General features: G+C 49.5%; 5 protein-coding genes across 5 annotated transcripts; 3 read left to right on the plus strand and 2 right to left on the minus strand.

The window, feature by feature from the left end:
- Positions 1-1,024: 1,024 nt before the first annotated feature.
- On the plus strand, positions 1,025-1,834 carry N7511_011192 (uncharacterized protein; the record flags this gene model as incomplete). Its single annotated transcript, XM_057133569.1, has 3 exons — positions 1,025-1,279; positions 1,367-1,501; positions 1,559-1,834. 3 exons carry the CDS (start codon positions 1,025-1,027, stop codon positions 1,832-1,834), a joined length of 666 nt encoding a protein of 221 aa, XP_056978857.1.
- A 1,455-nt stretch (positions 1,835-3,289) lies between these two features.
- On the minus strand, positions 3,290-5,194 carry N7511_011193 (uncharacterized protein; the record flags this gene model as incomplete). The annotated part of the gene is made up of 3 exons (XM_057133570.1): positions 3,290-4,810; positions 4,866-5,096; positions 5,153-5,194. 3 exons carry the CDS (start codon positions 5,192-5,194, stop codon positions 3,290-3,292), a joined length of 1,794 nt encoding a protein of 597 aa, XP_056978858.1.
- A 240-nt stretch (positions 5,195-5,434) lies between these two features.
- N7511_011194 (H(+)-transporting V1 sector ATPase subunit E) lies at positions 5,435-6,235 on the plus strand (the record flags this gene model as incomplete). Its single annotated transcript, XM_057133571.1, has 3 exons — positions 5,435-5,467; positions 5,522-6,033; positions 6,085-6,235. The coding sequence occupies 3 exons, from the start codon at positions 5,435-5,437 to the stop codon at positions 6,233-6,235; spliced, it is 696 nt and encodes a 231-aa protein (XP_056978859.1).
- A 330-nt stretch (positions 6,236-6,565) lies between these two features.
- Positions 6,566-8,875, minus strand: N7511_011195 (uncharacterized protein; the record flags this gene model as incomplete). The annotated part of the gene is made up of 6 exons (XM_057133572.1): positions 6,566-7,273; positions 7,324-7,483; positions 7,536-7,614; positions 7,668-7,794; positions 7,851-7,903; positions 7,954-8,875. 6 exons carry the CDS (start codon positions 8,873-8,875, stop codon positions 6,566-6,568), a joined length of 2,049 nt encoding a protein of 682 aa, XP_056978860.1.
- A 2,450-nt stretch (positions 8,876-11,325) lies between these two features.
- Positions 11,326-15,999, plus strand: N7511_011196 (uncharacterized protein; the record flags this gene model as incomplete). Its single annotated transcript, XM_057133573.1, has 3 exons — positions 11,326-11,796; positions 11,858-14,794; positions 14,848-15,999. 3 exons carry the CDS (start codon positions 11,326-11,328, stop codon positions 15,997-15,999), a joined length of 4,560 nt encoding a protein of 1,519 aa, XP_056978861.1.
- Between the last annotated feature and the right edge of the window lie 722 nt (positions 16,000-16,721).

The following is a 16,721-nucleotide window of genomic DNA, read 5'->3' on the forward strand; positions in this document are numbered from 1 at the left end:
GGGATGGTAGGGGGGATCTTTACTCTCTTTAAGTTCTTTTTATTTATTGATTTATTTATTATTATTTACAGCAGTATAAAACCCCTGCTCCTCTCAGCTTGAGACATTGCATATCAGAGGTATAAAGTCGAATGTGCAGGGGGGAAATGATTTGGGCCTTATTCGCCGGGTATTTAAAATCGGGGCCGAGACTCGCCTAGTATGTCCCCCGTCAGTTCCTATAGGGCCCTCTCAGCTGATGAATGTGAGGTCGGTCCCCCAAACCGAAACCAGAATGGAATGAAAGTGAAAGGGGGCCCTATGCATGCGGGCATGGAATGAGGCCAGACCCATTCCAGGTGTGACCCGCATTGTGTGACGGTATTCTGATATGAGATTGAACACTGCCGTATCGTGTCTATGTGAGAACATGTCTATAGAGTGTCAAAGTGAGTGGCGATCTACTGTCGACAGTTCCCAGCACTGTCCTGTACTGTAGTCGGCACATAAACCAGCCAATCAGACATTCTGATGCAAGAATGTCCAGTACTGCACTCGACCTGGTTCTCACCAATCACACCTATACACACACACACACATACAGTCTCTCTCTCGTTGACTTGATCTCGAGGCTCTTGACCCTTCGCGATCCCCTTTATACTTCCTGCTTTGAGTCCAGACCGGGGGAATCGGACCAACGGCAGCCAATCAGCGTCGATATTGACCAATTAGCGCCTCGTGCCAAGCCTCGTGCTGGGGCTGTAATCTTACCATACAGGCCAATACCACTGAATGGAGGGGGTGGTACTTGGTGTTGAGTGGCCCTCTCCACTATCAGACAAGTACCCTCACCGAGACCACTGATACCTGTACCAGCCGCACACGTGACAGACCGCCTGCCTCTCGCAACTCGCACTTTGCCTTCTTCGCTCCCCTTCCCCCATTCCCTTTCTTTCTCCCATAACGCGTTACTCGATTGGGTCATCTTCTCCCCTTTCGGTATCCCCCCCCCATACTCTACCTTTTTCGTCTATTTATCTTCAATATGTCTGCTGTTCTTGATGATAAGCTCTCCCCTGGTCATGATGACCTTCAGGCCGGGCCTGAACGGGGAACCAAGCGCAACCGCATGAGCGCCGATGATGAGGACGACGACGATGACAAGCCTGGTCGTGAGCGTCGCAAGATTGAAATCAAGTTCATCCAGGATAAGTCGCGTCGCCACATCACGTTCTCTAAGCGAAAGGCTGGTATTATGAAGAAGGTACGCGTGGTTGAGATTCCCGAGACTCTCCCCGAGGTCGCTATACTTCCCAACTGTAAACGAAGTATAGGATAGGGCCCGTTGAACACGGCGGCTAACCTCTTTGCTCTTGTTTCCCTTTAGGCCTACGAACTGTCGGTCCTCACCGGCACTCAGGTGCTTCTCCTGGTCGTCTCCGAAACCGGACTCGTGTACACTTTCACCACCCCCAAGCTCCAGCCGTTGGTGACCAAGGCCGAGGGCAAGAACCTCATCCAGGTAAAGCTACTGTCTGCCTCAATGGCGCCTGAATTCCATGGACTAACATGATCACAGGCATGTCTGAACGCCCCCGACCCCGCCGCCAGCGAGAATGGCGTCGACGCCCCCGATGTCGCCCCCGAGGCTCCCGAGGACGTTGCTCACAGCAACGTCAACGCTCCTCAGGGTAACATGCGTCCTGGCATGCACCCTGGGTACATGACCAATGAGCAGCAGCAGCAGATGGCCTACTACCAGAACCTGCAGCAACAGCAGCAGCAACAGGCTGGTGGCCAGTACCCCATGCCCGTCGGCGGCCGCATGCCCCCGCAGCATCAACCTACTGCTTAAATGTTTATGATCTGATCTGTCGGCCCGTTCGGGTCCTAGGTCCAAATCCTGCGCGTTCTTCTCTTGTGTTCTTTTTCCTCTCTGCGCCTCGATATCTCGCGTTCATTTGATACCCGTCTCCCTCTATGCTGATCCGTCATCCCACTCTCCCCTCGGAAATGGTCTCTGCATCATATTTCCAGAGCACTCGCATAAAACCATTTGTGTATTGTCAAACGCCTGGTTTCACCCAGCCCTCCTTTGATGATACTGGATCTGGTTTTCCTCTCAACGTCGCCTTCTGGGAAAAGGAAAAACAAGAAACATGCTGAGAACCATGGCTTTTCAAAAACAAAAAAAGATATGACCAAAAAAAAAACACATCCATTTCAAAAACATAAGAAAAGAGAAAGAGCGCAAGCAGACAATTTGGGCTTCATTGCTAATCTGGTTACTGTTTTCCCCCCTCTACCTAGATAATGGCGGAGGATGGTGGTGTTTGTGGTGCATTGAATATTGTCGGCGAAGTGGTTTTTCTCTCCAGTCTTTTTTCACTATCTTCTGGTTCACACACTTTTCCTTTACTGGTTATTGTTATGTCTATTTTCTCATTGTCTAATCTCAAGTGTGTTTTTTTTATCCAAGCCGTATTGGTCTGATTCTGGCCAATCTCAAGTCATGTCTGTCCACTACTCCGGGGGTCTTTGCGGTGATTACTTGTATGGTATGGAGAAATCAGATCCTCTTCCCTGGAACCTCTTGTTCTCGTAATCTCTTCCACGTAGAGTGTCCATGTAGAAAATGATCGTATTGCACTGGGTAGAGTTGTTGTCCTGGGAGGTCGAATAAATAAGTTACCCTCATATCCCAGCAATGTCGTTGAAGAAATACGTATATCGTGAAGAGATTGGATTGGAACAACTTTAAACAATAGTCACAGTGGATTCTAGTTGTCGATGTTGACATCGGAAAATATATGCCATGCCATCTTCCTATTTACACACCTACATACCTACAAGGAGATAAAGAGTATTAAGTTATAATATTACAGACAAGATCGAATCTCAAGGTACCATTTGTTACAGACATCATTTACTCAAACAACGGCCACGAGATATATTTAAAAAGTAGTTATCATTGTATCAGCATCCCATACTCCTTTGTACGGAGCCGTGTAAGCAGCATTTGTGGTATCATAGTTATCTTGACAGAGGAAAGTGAAACACAAATGAAAAGAAAAGTCGAGAACAAGGCCTCTGAAACACCGAGGGCATGAGCACGTAGGGCTCGTTATGTCCAGAGAGGAGGTAATGTACATGAGGGATAGAAGGTAGCAAGGGCGATAGGCGCTGGAGGAGTAAAAGCAACGAGCAGAGGGTGGGGTAGATAGATTGGAGGGTAGGTCAAGGTTGTGAGTGTTATGAGTGGCGTTATAGAGACCCGAGAGTGGTTATGGCTGGCCTGGCCCAGGCGTACTCAAGGATAAGTTTCTGCTTGAGGGAGTAGGGATGACGAGAGTTCATCTGCCGAGTCGGCCTGTGCCTGGGTGCCCGCCCGCGGGCTGCTCCATCGAGAGAGAAATTGTCTTCCCGATTTCCAGGCTCCGGCCAAGGCTCTCCTCGGCCCTACAAGAATACTAGAGCCGGCGGCTGGTGCATGGGGGCCTTCATGGCCATGAGTATCATCAGCAACTTCTTGAATGGTCCCGTAACCGCCGGGGGAAACTTCAGATGTGGAATTGAACATGCCCCAACTGCGTCGTTGGCGTTCGGCGACAGAACTCCCACCGAAAGGACCCGATCTTCGACGCCGTTGGTTCTCGAGCCCTGATGATAAGCCTCGGCGAGATCCCCACCCTCGATCATGCGTAGTGGCGCCGATCGTCGAGTGCCGTTTAAGCCGTCGTGGTGGACCATTAAGGGTTAAACTGCCACTAGCGCTACGTGGCTGGTCCGCGGATGAACGACGTCGTTCATCCGCGGAATCATAGTCTGAATCGTCTAGTTCCGCCCAGATAGAGGCTGGGTTCAGGTCGACCGAGTCCGGGTGATCAAGATGGAGATTGAGCGGTAAGCTTGGAGCTCGTCCCCGCTGATATGAAAGATGTCGAGTGTTTGTAGTCGTGTTCAGAAGGGGCTCCCGTTCTCTGATATGTGCTTCTTCGTCCTCGCCGTCCAGCAATCGAGGTGAGGTCGGGTGGTCCTCCATGATCGCCATACCAGGGCCAAGTCCAGTCTGGGTGGGCCCTAACGCGCTAACAGGGGCGTGACTATCGATAACTTCCAATCGCCAAGATAGACACAGAACGCCAGCCAGGAGAACAATGGTTCCCAAAGCAATGAGACCGGCATGGAAGCCCCCAAGCTGAGACACTTGCCGGAAGTAGATCAGCCCATCCATGATGGCGATGATATTGTAGATGCAAAACACGAATGGGTATAGAACACTAGTACTGCACAGCTTTAGTCCGCGATGAAGATAGAACAGCTGTGTCAGGGCTAGGAATATCATCCCTAGAAGAATAACCCATGACTGCCAACGGTTAAACTGGTTTACACGGTCAACCACTGTGCGCACGAGCAGTTCTACAGCCGACTTGGCCAAAAGTAGTGAATGGGCAGATAGTATACCGCTGACAAAACCATAGGACATGCCTCGGATCAGCTTCATCCGGCTTTGCACTCGCAGTAGATGTGGCGCAAAATGCCCAGAGGCCGAGGGTTTCGCTCGTGCCGAAGGCAGGAAGTGTTTTATCAGTTTTGAGGTCGCCAATACAGCTACCACTAATAGAGTGGTTCCACCCATCCATAACAGGAATGGCTTGCGTTGTAGAAGATCCAAAAGTTGGTCCAAGGTATGTGCCGGTTCTCCGATGGCGCCAAACGTCGCAATCAACAATGCGCCTATACAAACGAGAACCGTACCGGCGAGAGAATATCGAGTGAAAGGTTCCCCGAGAATCAAGGTCGCGAATATCGTATTGAAGACTAGACCGGACTGTTTGGGATTCCGATCAGCAAGTGATGCGCGCCACGGGTGGAGGGGAACTGACCGCTTGAAGCGTGGAAAGGACCGGCAGTGGCAACGTGGTGATTTGGATGGTGCTTCCCACGATGTTGGATATCACAAACATCCCCATTCCTACCTGCCATCGTCGGCGCTTGTAGGGGGGTCTGCGCACATCATATGGGTGCTTCTCATCCTCGAGTAGATGCGACTTGCGCTGCAGAGTGAGTCCGATCGCTTGGAGGCTAGTTGATATCAAGCCAACAATGACACCGACCTGATCTGTGTCAGCGGTTGACTCTGTACGGGAATCCTGGGGATGTGTATTCTTACGGCAACGCTTCCCTCCGGCGACAGGTCACCTAGATTGCCCATGTCGGGTATTGTGCATTGGCTAAATAGACAGCGGAAGTAGATTCAAGAGACTACCGCAGTAAATATGCCATGGTTAGACGGTTGAAACATAGACAGTCGAGCGTATTCAAGGGAGGTTGAGGAGTGTGGAGGACTGGATGCGGAACGTCGAACGCCAAGGCCCAAAGTCCAAGCTTAGTTGGACACATCCTCTCATTCTCCCCACGTCATTCCATCAACAGTCACATTCAATCCGCCAACATGTCACAAAGCCATGCTCTTTCGGACGATCAGGTGCGTAGATATCGTACTCTTCGGAGGGTTTGAAGTCTGACCCCATGTCCACAGGTCGCGGGCGAGCTCCGCAAGATGACTGCGTTCATCCGGCAAGAAGCCCTTGAGAAGGCCCGCGAAATCCAGCTCAAGGCCGACGAGGAGTTCGCTATTGAGAAGTCCAAGCTTGTCCGTCAGGAGACCGCCGCGATCGACACCCTTTACGAGAAGAAGTTCAAGCAGGCCGCCATGTCTCAGCAGATCACCCGCTCCACACTCGCCAACAAGACCCGTCTTCGCGTGCTCGGTGGTCGCCAGGAGCTGCTCGATGAGCTATTCCAGACCGCCCGTGAGAAGGTTTCCAAGGTCGCTGCCAACGACAAGAAGAAGTATCAGGAGATGCTCAAGGGGCTGGTCCTTGAGGGCTTGTACTATCTTAACGAGGACAAGGTCACTATTCGCACGCGCAAGCAGGATTTCGATGTTGCTAAGAAGGCTATGGAGGAGGCTGCCAAGGAGTACAAAGACAAGGTTGGCTCGGAAGTGACTGTGACCGTGGACGAGTCGGAGCCCTTGCCCGAGGGATCGTAAGTGTCTCATCCGATTGGTGATGATGAAGATGATCTAACAGCTTGCAGTGCTGGTGGTGTCGTTGTGATCGGTGGAAATGGCAAGATTGAGATTAACAACACCTTTGAGGAGCGATTGCGATTGCTGGAGAACGATGCTCTCCCCTCAGTCCGACAGACGCTGTTCGGAAAGAACGAGAACCGGAGGTTCTACGATTAAGCGTGTTCTTGTTTCTTGGATTCCACGTTTGCGACTGTATTTCGTGTGTTATAATTCCGATACTCTTTTCTGCTCTTGGCTTTCATAGACCGGAGATTTCTCTGCACAGTTTACTAAGTCTGGTCTAGAATATGATAAAGGCTTATTAGCGGTATTTTCGCTCTATATCAGTAATAGTTTTGTTATATTTGGTAAGAAAACTGCTTTAAACATGAATCGCTTCTAAATAAACTGCTTTAAACATGAATCGCTTCTAAATATGAATAAGGTCGTAAGTCATTTCAGGGCCCAGGAAGGTTTCAGCACATGCGTATCTATCCTGGAGGATAATCATGGGATTTGGTCATGCTTGCGGATGGGGATCTCTGTATTCCCTAAAGCGTGACCGACTGATGCGGTGGAATCCCTCGGTGCAATCGCCGCACTCTGTCTTACATTCTGTCCGATATCAATGGAAGGACTGCCGAACAAGCTGCGGATGTTACCATCTCTTTCTCTGGCATATGACTTGAACAGTGCCTTTTTCGGCGGTGGCTTTGACCGGACCGAATAGACAATCCGGTAGTGCAGGGCCTCCAGAGCTTCTTTGGCCAACATTCGCTTGAGATGCGAAGCACCTGAATCCTCAATAGAACTGAACATCAGCTTGATCTGAGCTGCCAGCTTGTCAATAGCAGCATTATACTCCGATTCAGTGTGAGTCTCTTTGTGTCTGATTTCTAACACAGAGGAATCAATTGCAACATTGAGAAGAGCGGCAATCGCAATCAATTCCCCGTAATCATAATCGCCTTTCCCTCTAAGCAGCTTGACATGGAAACGCTCATCGCTGAGCAGGAGCACCGTGATACGCTTGAGATCAAGCACATCTTCAGGAGGCTCAAACAGCGGACTGGGCCTTTTTAGCAAAAATGAAACGGCAAGCCGGCATCGCAATAGTGCAAACCACGGAGAAGTTGGCAGTATGTGGTGAACAACTCGGCTCTGTATGCATATATCTGTGGTTGTGTCGTAAAAATTTTGGCAAACCCGAGACAACTGCATTCGTTAGTCAACGACTCGGGAAACATTAGGATGAAATAACGAACCAAGGCTTCGACGTTTGTATCGGTAAAGTTGTCTGGGTCGAGCACTGCATTGATGGTCCACTGAAGCTCCGAGGATATCACGAAGTCTGCTGTCAAGGACAAATCAAGCGTAAGACGTAGTAAGAGAAGGACGATTCGCTCTTGAGTATCTTGTGCAAGTCTGTGATTCTGTGAGCCTTGGTATATGAACAGGCAAATTCGAGGTAACCTACAAGTCGGCAATCTCCCGGAGTAATTTGAGGATTGAGATGAGACCGAAACTGTCCTTCAAGCCTGAGTCTGGGGTGGCTTCTATAGCAAGTATTAAAGAATCGAAGACGAATTGAATCGGAGAGATGAACTACCTTGTAATGGAATAGGCTTGATTGCGATGGAGAGATCCAATGATTGGGGCTTAGCTCCCAATCGCATAAAAAGGTCATCGATATCAGCGGGACGGATAAGTGATTTGAGACGGTCCACATCCACGCCCTGACAGTTACATTTAGTCGACTTGGCCACCAAAGAGTATAAGAAAATGCGCAAACCTTGATAATCCGATAGTAAGCGTTGCTGATTTCGTTTCGACGCTCGTAGGGAACTGATAGAAAGTAAGTTTTGGACATGAATTGAGCAACATGTGTGACGAACTGGAACGGAAAGTCCACATGATTAGGTCGTCTGGCAGAAGCTCCTTGCACAATGCCATCTGAATAAAGTCCCCTGACATAAAAAGGCGCTCACGAGCTTCGGGATCTGTTAGAAATTCATCTAGATATGTTCCGCTCCTGAACAGGTGTGGTGGAAATTCTGGAGCCGATGGTAACGTTTGTGACCCATCGAAGAATCGCCAGGCTCGGTCGTAGTCCAAAGCCTCTGTTCTTCTAACAGCATCCAGAAGACGTTGCAATCCAATACTATCGTCATTTTCGTCGCCCAGAGCTGAACTTAAGACGCTTTCATTCAGTCCTTTTTTAGGATCGGATTTATCTTCAGTGACCTTTGGTGTATTCTGCGCCAGCTTGGCTTTTAATTGAGTGACTTTGGCTTCGATCTCGTTGTCGTCCACTGCATCGTAAACAAGAGAATCAATTGTGTGCTTGTACTTTTTAGGCGATTTGACTTTTTTAAGCCCCGGTTTCATTCCCGTTTCTGGGACAGTCTCGGGCTTTTTGGATATTGAGGCGAAGAGACTGGCTGGGTCGTCCAAGGAACATATTGAATCTGTATCCTCTCCATCAGAACTGATGACTACCTCTTTGCCGTCTTTGACGATGCGCTGAGATCCGCCAAAACTTTCATCGAGAAATGAGACTGGCGCAAACTCGGTACTCTGAGAATTTGGCCCTGTGGGTGGTTGCGAAAAGCTTTCTTGAAGTGACACATACAGCGCACGATTCAACTGCGCCTCGGCCTTCAGTTCCGATTCCGGAGACAGATTGCCCATCATGGACGATGAGGGCTGCGTGAGGGGTGAAGACTTGAGTTCATCAGAACCTTGACTTTCTTGTGCGCGATCATTATTTGCCTTCGAGAATGCCGGTTTGTTGAAAAAATCCGCAATCGACCGCATCGTGCACTGAACAAAGAAAGAGAGAGGGGCCCCACGGAGAATAGCGCGTTGGCGCGTTGGAGTCTCGCGCTGTCACATGACACTCCCTGACTCAGCACCAATGCCAACTGAACGAAGATTACCTGGGTCACTACATCTACCAGTTGTTACAGAGTGGGTGGAATTAGGTCACAAAGTTGATGTCTGGTGAAGCAGTCATCTTGAGGCTCGACTTTCTGCAGTGTGTTATCTATATCCCTTGAACCCGATCTGCCACATTCCTATGTGGCGTCGATCTGCGGCTAGTGATCTGACTACTGTATAGTCAATACGAGCACAGATGTAGACTGTATACTGTAATGTAGATTGCCATTGAAGTTGTCTCCACATATAATCCACGTAGTTCCAAGCGAGACTACTTTGTGCCCACTCTGTCTACACATCGCACCCCCTTTGCCTACATGCACTGCCGCGACTCTGCAGAGGATGTTTACATATGTATCCGTAGAGCTGCCTATCTAAGAGGCTCCACTATACGACTGTGACAGCTTTGGAGCCGATGGCGGTCATAGGCTGCCATACACCTTTCATACCTCAGTTAACGTTATTTCGTATTTTAGCCGGAAAACATAATATGGTCTCGTGTTTGATCGACAGACATGAGATGAAACTGTTATTTCTGGCGTGCCTATCAGGGGTAGCAATTGACTTTCACCCAAGAGACGGCAGATGGATCCACTATAGTTCGCGGCTGTCATTGTATAAAATCTAGGGCTGGTTCACCCTTGCCTTGCGGTCTGTAGCTTAGACTTTCTTGAATAACCATAGCCAGTGAGACATCCGATAGCGTAGAAGCTATGAGGAGGATATGGGGTCGTATGGGTAACCCGAGCGTTTTGGGGAGGGGGAGAGGAAGTGATTCTGGACACGAGAATCATACGAGTAAAGTGATCATCCTGGGGTCCGCTCAGAAGTACCACTGGTCTCTCCTGAAAGTTCAAAGCCTATAAGACTGGACTGCAGAATGGCGGATGCCAAGGAAACAAGGGGACGATGGTGCATACGGGGAGGTCTTTCACAATACGGAGTACAAAGAAAACAACCCAAACCAAATCCAGGCGTTTTGCAGTCTGTGACACTAAAACCTTTAGATCTCAGTCAACCGAAGGACCGATCATTTACCCGAAAAGGAGAGCGGACTCAAGTGGATCTGACTACGCTCGTGCCGTGTTGGTGGTTTCAATGCTCCGACCCGGCGCTTGGGTGATATCATTAGGGGCTTGGAGATTCCTGGTACAATTTCCGGTTTGTTACAGCTATTAGAGGGCACCTTTATGCAAATTATGCAATTTTCGATACCAGCCATGGCGTTCATATCCGGCACAGCATAGGCATATCTAAATGATAGGGCGGAACAAAGAAGCAGAAGAGGCCAGCTCATCTCGATTGTAGTGCTAAAGGTGTACGTAGTGTATGAAATAAACGACTAAGCGGGGGGCTAGAACATAGGCCACCAATGGCCTCGGTCTGCAAGTCAGCTTACCATACAGTGAAGAACTGGAGTAAAACGGGAATATTGCCGGATGGACAGTGGACAGCAAAAGGGGCAAATATTGAACCTCCGTAGATCAGTTTCCCTGGATCCTACATCCGAGTTGCCGATAATCCGATTCCGGTGGCCACAGTCAGAGATTGAGAGAGGTTCCAGGGCTGGGGGGCAACGGGGGCTGGAGTATTGATGTATGAGTGTATGAGTTTAGTGCTATTAGTGCATATTGGTGCTAGTGTTAGATTACTACGGACAACACCAGCTCCGAGTACCGAAGACCGAGTGTAGACTGTAAGCCCTAATGCCAATGTAAAATAAATGCACGAATAACAACGACTAAAGAAACAAAGGTGCCTGAAAAGGAGATGAGGCAGTGTTAGTAGCAACAGTGAACGCGTGTAAAAAAAAAAAAAAAAACCGAGTGCCAAGTCGGAGCCCCGGGATGCTGTGACTAAGCAGGCATGTTGGTAAGCCGTAACAGTACGTTACTACGATCCTCGTAAGCCCATTCATCTTCCCTCACTACCCTCAAGAGGATTCCTCTAGCTGCATTGCTCTCCATCTCTTTCAATTTGCTTGAATGGCCCCGCGTGGGAGTACTCTGTAACCCCTCGCCCTTCGCTTTGCCTCAGCTCGATCGGCCGAAACCCTGTTCGCCTGGACCCCCCTCCCCCAAAACCCTCGATTCTCTTGCCTGGTCCTGAAAACGCGCTCATCGCTACTTCAGTTTCGGGCTCTTGGCACGTACAGGGACAGTGCGATTTAAGAGCGCTCCGATCCTGTGATTACCGCTACATCGACAATCCCCCTTCGCGCCCGGCGCCATCGGATCCCCGGCTGTGCAAATCGGAAGCTCGTACAGTACCGACAACTTAGAATTTTGTGAAGTTTTATGCTCTTGAAAGGCACAGAATTAGCCTAGATGGCTTCCGTGAACTTCCCTGGGGAGAATGGGGAGGATAACCAGGAGCAAGGTGGTGATATCCGGGAGGTCGGCAGCAACGTATCTAAACCTACGAAACGACAAAGATGGGCGACAACTCGAGCCCCCGGACATGGAGGAATCAAAAAGCGGGTCTCTATTATTGATCGCTTCCACAAGCGGTCAGATATGAAGGAGGAAAAGCGAAAGTCGACCAACACAAGCGCCTCAACCAACGCCGGATCAACAGACGGTGAGGATAACCCAGATGGTGGGTCGAATCGGAGAATTTACTTCAGTATTCCGATTCCCGAGTCCGAACGTGACGAAGATGGCCACCTGCAAATCAGCTATCCACGAAACAAGATCCGTACCGCCAAATATACCGCGCTTACTTTCGTACCCTACAACATCTGGTTGCAGTTCCACAACATCGCGAACATTTACTTCTTATTCGTCATTATTCTTAATGTACGTCAAATATCGCCCCTTTTGAATTTCATCAGAATCTCTGCTAACGGAAGCGCTCTAGTTCTTCCCTATTTTCGGTGCCAACAACCCTGGTCTGAATGCTGTTCCCCTGATCGTCATTATTGTAGTGACAGCTATCAAAGATGCCATTGAGGACTGGGGTCGAACGGTGTCTGATAACCAAGTCAACAACTCTCCCGTTTACAGACTGGTCGACTGGAACAATGTCAATTCGACCGAAGACAACATTGGATTATGGCGTCGTGTAAAGAAGGCTAGTACCCGGGGTACGATCGCGTCCTACAAGTGGATTGTGTCTCAATTCAAAAAGAAGCAACCCGCAGAGCACGACGAGGAAGGACAGCGACGTCAATCCTTCATGAGCACCGCGGATCCTCGATCCTCAATCTATACAGAGCGCAATCTGGCCCCAGAAGATGTCGCCATCCCAATGACTGATGTTCCGTCGCCTCAACCCGAAGCGCGCGAAGATTGGCCAATGATGAACAAACCAGAGAACAAATTCTTGTCCCCAAACAGCGCAGCCCGTGAGAGTGTCATGGAGCCGTTGCCAGACAAGAAGCATGGAACTGTTTTGGATATGTCCAAGCAAACGCCTGGAGTGGCTCGCTTCAAACGAGACCAATGGAAGAGTTTGCAAGTTGGTGACTTTGTTCGTTTGTATAACGAAGACCCAATCCCCGCCGACATCGTCATTCTTTCTACATCCGACCCGGACGGTGCTTGTTACGTCGAAACCAAAGGACTCGATGGAGAAACCAACCTGAAGGTTCGCCAGGCCCTTCACTGTGGTCGTAAAGTTAAACATGCTCGAGATTGCGAGAAAGCCGAGTTTGTCATTGAAAGTGAGGCGCCCCATGCCAACTTGTACTCGTACAACGGTGCCGTCCGCTGGGATCAGCGTGACTCGCGTTTCCCAGAGGCGCCTCGGAAAGAGATGGTAGAGCCCATCACAATCAACAACATCTTGCTCCGTGGTTGCAACTTGAAGAGTACTGAATGGGTCCTCGGTGTTGTTCTTTTCACCGGTGGAGAGAGCAAGATCATGCTCAACTCTGGTGCCACCCCGGCCAAGCGTCCCCGCATGGCCAAGGATCTCAACTGGAACGTCATTTACAATTTCATCATTCTCTTCCTCATGTGTCTCGTCTCGGGTATCGTGAACGGAATCGCATGGGCAGCGCCAGATAGGTCCTTGGACTTTTTCGATCTCGAGTCATATGGAGACACCCCTCCTGTGACCGGTATTGTCACATTCTGGACTGCAGTTATCCTGTTCCAAAACTTGGTTCCCATTTCCCTATACATTTCACTCGAAATTGTACGCACCATCCAAGCTGTTTTCATTCACAGTGATCTCTACATGTACTACGAGAAACTCGGCATCTATTGTGTTCCTAAGTCTTGGAACATTTCAGATGATGTCGGTCAGGTAGAGTACATTTTCTCCGACAAGACTGGTACTTTGACCCAGAACGTTATGGAGTTCAAGAAGTGCACAATCAATGGTGTCTCCTACGGTGAGGCGTACACCGAAGCTCAAATTGGCATGAGGCGTCGTGAGGGAGCCGATGCCGATGCAGAGGCTTTGGTGGCCCGAGAACAGATTGCTGCCGATGGTCAGGAAATGCTTCGCAACTTGCGTCGCATTCACGACAATCCCTACCTGCACGATGACCAACTGACTTTCATTGCTTCCAAATTCGTGGCTGATTTGGACGGAAAATCTGGAGAGCAGCAGAAAAAGTCCAACGAACATTTCTTCCTGGCTTTAGCTTTGTGTCACACCGTCATCACCGAACATACTCCTGGTGACCCCCCTCAGATTGAGTTCAAGGCCCAATCACCCGATGAGGCTGCGCTGGTCAGTACCGCACGAGATTGCGGTTTCACTGTTCTGGGTCGGGCCGGTGACGACCTGCTCTTGAATATCATGGGCGAGGAACGCACTTACACCGTTTTGAACACGCTCGAGTTCAACTCATCCAGAAAGCGAATGAGTGCGATCATCCGAATGCCTGATGGTTCTATCCGCCTGTTCTGCAAGGGTGCTGATAGCATCATTTATTCTCGTCTTGCCCGTGGCAAGCAGCAAGAGCTCAGACGGCAGACGGCAGAGCATTTGGAGGAATTCGCCAGAGAAGGACTCCGAACCTTATGCGTTGCCGACCGCCTACTCAGTGAAGAGGAGTACCAAAGCTGGGTTAAGGAGCATGACATTGCTGCCGCTGCGATCACTGATCGTGAGGAGAAGCTCGAGAAAGTTTCCAGCGAAATCGAGCAGGAACTCATGCTCATCGGTGGAACAGCCATTGAGGATCGATTGCAAGATGGCGTTCCAGACACAATTCAACTTCTTGCGGATGCCGGTATCAAACTTTGGGTTTTGACTGGTGACAAGGTGGAGACTGCTATCAACATCGGCTTCTCATGTAATCTTCTCAATAACAACATGGAGTTGATTGTGCTCAACATTGCGGAAACCGAGTTTCAACAGGCTGAAGCCGAGCTTGACAAGCATCTACAGACCTTCGGTTTGACCGGATCCGATGAAGAACTTGTTGCTGCACGAACAGATCATTCTCCACCCGAAGCTACGCATGCCGTGGTCGTCGACGGTGAAACTCTCAAGCTTATGCTGTCCGACGAGTTGAAGCAAAAGTTCCTCCTGTTGTGTAAGCAATGCAAGGCTGTGCTTTGCTGTCGTGTAAGTCCGGCACAAAAGGCCGCTGTTGTCAACATGGTCAAGAACGGCCTTAACATCATGGCCCTTTCAATCGGTGATGGTGCCAACGATGTGGCGATGATTCAAGAGGCCGATGTGGGTGTTGGTATTGCCGGTGAAGAAGGTAGGCAAGCTGTCATGTCCTCGGATTATGCCATCGGTCAGTTCCGGTACCTCCAGCGCCTCCTTCTAGTGCATGGTAGATGGTCTTACCGCCGTCTTGGAGAGTGCACGGCCAACTTCTTCTACAAGGTAAGTGATAAATGTTTGAATGGGTTGATTCTCTCTTACTGACTATTCTCCAGAATCTTGTGTGGACATTCGCTCTCTTCTGGTACTGTATCTACAACGACTTCGATTGTTCCTACTTGTTCGACTACACTTACATTGTACTGGTCAACCTTGCGTTCACTTCCTTGCCGGTTATCTTCATGGGTATCTTCGATCAGGATGTGGACGACAAGGTTTCTCTCGCCGTCCCGCAACTCTACATGAGAGGCATCGAGCGAAAGGAATGGTCGCAACTCAAATTTTGGTTGTACATGGCCGATGGCTTGTACCAGTCAATAATTTGTTTCTTCATGCCTTACTTGTTGTTCCGCCCGGCAAACTTCGCCACTAGCGATGGTCGGAATATCAATGACAGAGCGCGTATTGGTATTCTTGTCGCGTCATGCGCCGTTCTCTCCAGCAACCTCTACATCATGATGAACACCTACCGATGGGATTGGTTCACGTCTCTGATCAACGTTATCAGTAGCCTGCTGATCTTCCTGTGGACTGGAATCTACACGTCTTTCATTTCCTCAGGCCAATTCCTCCATGGCGCTGCTGAGGTATATGGAGCCTTGAGCTACTGGATCGTGCTTTTGGTTACTATCCTGATCTCCTTGCTGCCGAGGTTCACTTACAACTCCATTCAGAAGGTATTCTTCCCGCTTGATGTTGATATCATTCGGGAACAGGTGACCCAGGGCAAGTTCAAGTACCTTGATGCGCTCGACAATATGCCCGCTGTGCCTCCAAAAGTGAAAGACCCCGCTTCCCAGAGCACGGCTCTCAGTGAAGCATCAGCAACCTCTTCAGAGATCGTGAAGCCAATTCAGCCTGCCATGAAGCAGGATACCGTGGTTCCCGACGACGAGCGACCCTTCTACGCGCCGTCCATGGCCCCCACTGCGAATACACACAACCCTCGCAGTCAAAATGGCAGCAACGGTACCAACTACACCGCAAGCCTTGACCAGTACCCGCGGCCACAATCGGTAGACTATGTTCGCCGATCTCACGACCGGACACGACATTCCTTCGAACGGGGTCGACCCAGCTTTGAGCAGAGCAACGATTATACTACTGCTGCCATGCTCTCTCGAGTAGAGTCCTCCAACACACCCAATCGTCAAATTGAAGATCCGTTCCGGACTCCTGATGATGCCTCTGCACATAATATGATTTAGAGGAGCGCACACTGCGTTGCATTGACCTCGACGACCTGTCCGATGACGTTCTCCCCTCGGTTATTCTGATCAGCTCTTTGTGATTTCCCTTCACCATTCCTATTTGACGAGCAATATTCCGTGGTGTTTTACATTTTTGAGTCTTTTATATTCCCTGATAGAAAGCAGGCGTTTGGTTTCTTACTTTATTCGGCCGGAGGCTTAGCGCATGTCTGATTTGTTTCCCCCCTCACTCCGACTCTTAGTCTTTTTCTTTCTCTTTTTCTCCTTTCATACACTCCCTTAAATGATGTCTCGTTTCTGCATCTTCCAAACCGAGACCTTTTTGGTCTATTGTTGTACAAAAGCGTTCCTGTCTCTGCAAAAGTGTATGACGCCCGCTCTTGAACGTTTCCCGTTGTTTGCTATCCATTTGTGGGGTCATTTTTTGTTGGAAGATCTTTTGGCTTTTCCTCCCGTTTGTGTTTCTTGCTCCTGGTATAGGGGACAAGCCAGCTGGGGGATGATATTCCTGTATTCTATTCCATGCCCTCAGTGAGCAAAGTACTTAATGCGGTTATAATGCGGTTATTTCAAAGCTTGTGCATGGCCTCTACCTAGACAGATCAAGCAGCGGTGTAAATTGCAACTGTAAACCTGTAGCTTTAACCCCAAACAATACGCCTAGAGTCGTCAATCTCCCCATTTCGAAGACTAAAGTGGCTGCTTAAGTATTTCCTACT

Source organism: Penicillium nucicola (assembly GCF_028828085.1).
Source record: "Penicillium nucicola strain IBT 29836 chromosome Unknown utg000011l, whole genome shotgun sequence".
NCBI classification, from domain to species: Eukaryota; Fungi; Ascomycota; class Eurotiomycetes; order Eurotiales; family Aspergillaceae; genus Penicillium; species Penicillium nucicola.